Source organism: Setaria italica, chromosome I, assembly GCF_000263155.2.
Source record: "Setaria italica strain Yugu1 chromosome I, Setaria_italica_v2.0, whole genome shotgun sequence".
NCBI lineage: Eukaryota > Viridiplantae > Streptophyta > Magnoliopsida > Poales > Poaceae > Setaria > Setaria italica.
The window spans coordinates 36954504-36959394 of record NC_028450.1 but is presented as its reverse complement, the minus strand read 5'-3'; the positions used below and the strand labels follow the sequence as shown (position 1 = coordinate 36959394).

The 4891-nt window shown below is 47.6% G+C and overlaps 2 protein-coding genes across 2 annotated transcripts; both read left to right on the top strand.

The window, feature by feature from the left end:
* Positions 1-273: 273 nt before the first annotated feature.
* Positions 274-938, top strand: LOC101754257 (protein trichome birefringence-like 19). Its single transcript, XM_022828810.1, has 2 exons — positions 274-739; positions 816-938. Exons 1-2 carry the CDS (start codon positions 293-295, stop codon positions 936-938), a joined length of 570 nt encoding a protein of 189 aa, XP_022684545.1. The 5' UTR covers positions 274-292.
* Positions 939-961: 23 nt separating this feature from the next.
* LOC111258123 (protein trichome birefringence-like 20) lies at positions 962-1585 on the top strand. Its single transcript, XM_022828808.1, has one exon. The coding sequence runs from the start codon at positions 962-964 to the stop codon at positions 1583-1585; it is 624 nt and encodes a 207-aa protein (XP_022684543.1).
* Positions 1586-4891: the final 3306 nt, after the last annotated feature.

Sequence of the window (4891 nt, the reverse complement as noted above, 5' to 3'; positions counted from 1 at the left end):
GATTTCAAATCTTAATAAATTACTAGGATACTGTTTCTAAAGAAAAGGCTACAGGCCTGCTATTATATTTTCCCATTCAAAGTCACACGATGCTTTTTTACATAATCCTAACATTTCTATATTTGTTTAGTTACAGGTTTACAGCTTGTCATTGTTCATTCACTCACGCGCCATCACCCAGAATCTCCCAAACGCTATGCATATGCACTCCAATCAAGTAATTTAACGAGTATTCATCAAAGCATCCCCCCCCCCCCCCCCCCGGCGCGCAGCTAGCTGCACGCCTTGCAAGATGAAGCCAAACAGCAGCGGCGGCAGCGGCCAGGTCGTCGTCCGAAGAACCGCGTCCGCGACCGGCCTGCTCTTCGTCCTGCTGCTCGTCGCCTTCACCGCGACCAACTACTCCTCGCTCAGCACCAACCGGCTCATCGACGCCGCGTCGTCGCGTGTGAAGACGGCGGCGTGCGACGTCTCGAGTGGGGAGTGGGTGCCCGACCCGGCCGCGCCCTACTACACCAACGCGACGTGCCCGTTCATCGACAGCCGCCAGGACTGCATGAAGTACGGCAAGCCGGAGCTCGGCTCCATCCTCCGGTGGCGGTGGCAGCCCCACGGCTGCGACCTCCCGCGCTTCGACCCGGCCGCTTTCCTCCGCCTCGTGCGCCACAAGTCCATGGCCTTCGTCGGCGACTCCGTCGCGCGCAACCACATGCAGTCGCTCATGTGCCTCCTCTCCACGGTATGTACACACACTTCATTTTCTTCAGTTGCAACGTTAGATGATCACACGCTGATACCATATCCTTTGGTTGCAGGTGGAACACCCGCAGGAGATCGAGCCCAAGGACTGCATGCACTGCACGCGCAGCTACCACTACCGGGAGCACAACTTCACGGTGACCGTGTTCTGGACGCCGTTCCTGGTGCGGTGGAACTGACCCGCGACGGCGCCCTGCAGTTCATGGACCCGCACAACGTGTACCTCGACGAGCCCGACCCGGAGTGGGCGCGCCACGCCGCCGCCTACGACTACGTCGTCCTCAACGGCGCCAAGTGGTTCACCCGCCCCGTCGTGCTCCACGAGCGCGGCCGCGTGCTCGGCTGCAGCGACTGCGGCGGCGACCCCAGCAACGCCACCCGCGTGCCGCCGCACCGCGCCGTGCGCGCCTCGTTCCGGACCGCGCTCCGGACGCTGCGCGGCCTCCCCGGGTTCCGCGGCAGGGTGGTCGTCCGGACGGTGGCGCCGCCGCACTACGAGAACGGCAAGTGGTACGACGGTGGGAACTGCCTCCGGACTCGGCCCGTGCGGAGCGGCGAGGCGGCGTCGGCGCTCCCGGAGACGGAGGCCGCGTTCCACGCCGCGCAGGTCGAGGAGTTCCGCGCCGCGGCGGCCGAGGCCGAGCCCGGGCGGTTCGTGCTGCTGGACGTCAGCGGCATGATGCAGATGAGGGGGGACGGCCACCCGGGGCAGTACGGGCACTGGCCGCACGAGAAGGTTGGCTTCGGCATCGACTGCGTGCACTGGTGCTTGCCAGGCCCCATTGACGCTTGGAGCGAGCTGTTGCTTCATCTGCTCACCAGTTAATGCTAGGCGTGCATGTTCATATTGTCCTTTTTGTACATGTTTGCATCAAATTGGATGCAAAAGGTGATAAATTTGGTGTTGTGTTGTGCCGTAGCATTGTGTGTTCCACAATATGCACCGTTAGTTAAGAGCACATCCTGCTGCAAGTCCATGCCGAATAGTGCTAGTACCGATCCTTCTTCACATATTGAGGTATCGGGGAAAATAATGCTCCGTTTGGATCCCTTCATTTTGAACAAATTGGAATCTACTTAATGGAGTAGGCTATTTGTCTTGGAATGTGGTATTCCGCGACTTTTCAAAGTTTAGATATAAGTCTATCTTAAATTCACGGGGTGGGAGATGGAAATTGATTCTATAGATCCTCATGCTATATTTCTAATGTGCAACTTATAGCATGCTCTTCGACTTGCTTCCCTATAGTATAAGTGCAGCACATAAGTATCTCTCCCAATGGCCAATAATAATATATAAATATATTCCACATACAACTATATTAACTTAATTAATTTATGTCTAAATTATGATTATTAGGATCCAAACGGGGCCTAGAAGCTAGATCAAACTCTCCGGTTGGCTAGTGATGTTTTTCCTTAGAAAAATGATGCAGTACTTTAGTAAACCGTATATGGGTAGAGGCGTAGAGACCGAGTGCAATGTTCTTACGTAGAACGAGCATTGCAGAGTTGACTATCTGATTCTGATGCAAAGCACAAGCACCATGCATGTTATCAAGCTGAAGTCAACTACAGCCTCAGGTGTTTTCAATTGTGTGGCGCAGAGGATGGGATCCAATCCAAGGCGCAGATCAAGCTGAGCAGATGCCATCTAGTAACTGTTTATAGATGCTATGGCCTCACTGATCATGATCCTTGATCCAGGTCTGAATACAACAGTGTTGTTTCACGCAGAGTATGTCAATATCTCAACCTCTCCTTTCAAAAAAAGAAAATAATATCTTATAGTACTCCGTCTGTTCCAAATTATAGGTTGTTTTAGTTTTATTAAATTTATGTATTTTATTATGCACTTAGATATACTCTATGTCTAGATGAATAATAATATCTATGAATCTAGAAAAGCCAAAACGACTTATAATTTGGAACGGAGGGAGCACGTGCATTCCCGTATGTAGGAATCAACTAAACTTAAGCATGGGAAAAAAAAAACAAAAATGTCCAACAACATAGAAGAAACAATGCTCAAAAAAACACTTCTATTTCCATTTCCTTAATGGCCCTGTGAACTTTAAGGTAGTACTGCTATCTACATAGATGTCATTGTGTCATTGCACGCGCGCGCACACACTTCATCTGAATGTAATTCTAGTTTCATACCAAGTCAAAGTATTTTAAATTTTACCAAGTTTATAGAGACTATAGTATCAACATTTATAATGTAAAAATATTTCATGAGAAATCTAATAATACTTATTTGGTGTTATAAACAATGATACTTTAATTTTTTTAGTAGGGTATGTTAGTGGCTGTGATTGTCAACCAACTGAACCAGCAAGGCCGTTTGTTTGAGACTTTGAGCCTGAGATACCGGCAAGTCATCACAATGATCTCATTCCCTTTTGAGAACAGTGGAATCATGGAGTGCACGTTGCACACTGATCATTGTTACATTGCCGGTGGAGAGGTACGGTGCTTCACAATCTCTAGACCATCACGATTAGAATAACCAAGTTGCCCAAAAAGAAGTAGCTAAACTGATAAAGCAGTCACGAGCTGGCACATGGACATATAAACCCCGTACGAAAAATATTTGTGCACAAGTTTCTGAGTACAGGCACTGGCCGCCAAGACCCATTTGATGCTTGGAGCGAGGCGTTGCTTCATTTGCTCACCATGTATTGGTTAAAGAACATGAATGTTTCATTGTACAGGCTACAACGAATTGAGTGCAAAATTGTTAAACTGCATTTGACATGTGTATCACACATGACAAAAATATCAAGTGGCTAATCATGTGCATTAAAGAAAAGTGCATCAGGTTGTTTCCTGTACGAGTATGCCACACATGACAAAAAAATCTCTCCTGATGTAGTCTGTATCCAAATCCATTAACTAAAACCGCATAAAGTTGTAAATTGACCCGGTTATGCAAATCGAGGTCAGTTGAACATTTGTAGTAATGCAGACTTTTGGGAGGGCGGGTTAAAATGGATTTTTTTTAGTTTTGCTATTTATCTGTCGACGGATTTTTAAACCACCAGGAGAGCTGCACGTTACATGAAGAAAGATTTCATTTCATTTCATAAAAAGATTGATTCCTTCAAAATTTTACCGTGAACCAACATCACTAGCTCAACTGCTCAAGAAGTCCTCATCAGTCATCAAGGACAATGATCTTGATGTACTACCTCTCTGGTCAACTGTTGCTGATTTCATAAACCGGCGCCCATGGCAATGTCTCGCTAGACGCCAGCTGCAGAGCTGAACTGTGCACCGAATGACTATGTACAGTACTAAGATCAAGAACTTGATAACTATGCATAAGGAGTGTCATGGGAATGAAACTCCTCTCACATCCGATGAAACTCTCCCTTCTCTTTCCTCGTAATGGACTTGCCAAGTTAACAAAATTGCTGATGTGGTATACAATTTAATGCTCATAAAATTCCCATGAAACCTTCCGTTGAGATTGCCCTTTGTTGGAAGTCAACCACACTCTCACTCCCTCAGGAGTTCTTAATTGTCCTGTGTACAAGAGAGTTTGACCCAAGGTGTAAATTAAGTTGAGCAGATGGCATCTTTCCGTCCGATTTGCAGCATTGATCGCGGCGTGTCTCATTAATCAGGGTCATGGACGGCATTTGCCGCCGCCAGTCCGAGCTCTGCACTTGCTTGACAGGCCTTGATGATAATCGTTTTTTTTTGAAATAAATGAAGATCGGATTCCATCTACGAAACGAATCTAAGAGTGGAATTGTGGCGTGCATGTCTGAACAGATCCTGAGTTGTCTGCCGGCTCAACCGCTCAATGATACTATGATTCCATTTCTTGAAGTCTATCTTGGAAGAGTTGGATTATGGAGCGCACGTTCTTCGTCCTCGCGTTCCCTTTCTTTTTCCTCCCAATGATGACACTGCCGGACGGAGCCATGGTGGAGCCGTGGAGCTGCTCACCTAAACACGATTAGAACAGGAGATCGACGCAGGAGTAGCCAAAGCAAGTCAACGAACTGCCAGCTTGACACGAAAGTGCTTCCTTTGCATAGAACAATGTGAATTTGCTTTGCGTTATATGACGGCAAACAAACATCCATAACCCATTTACAGATCGATCAAATTCTCTCCG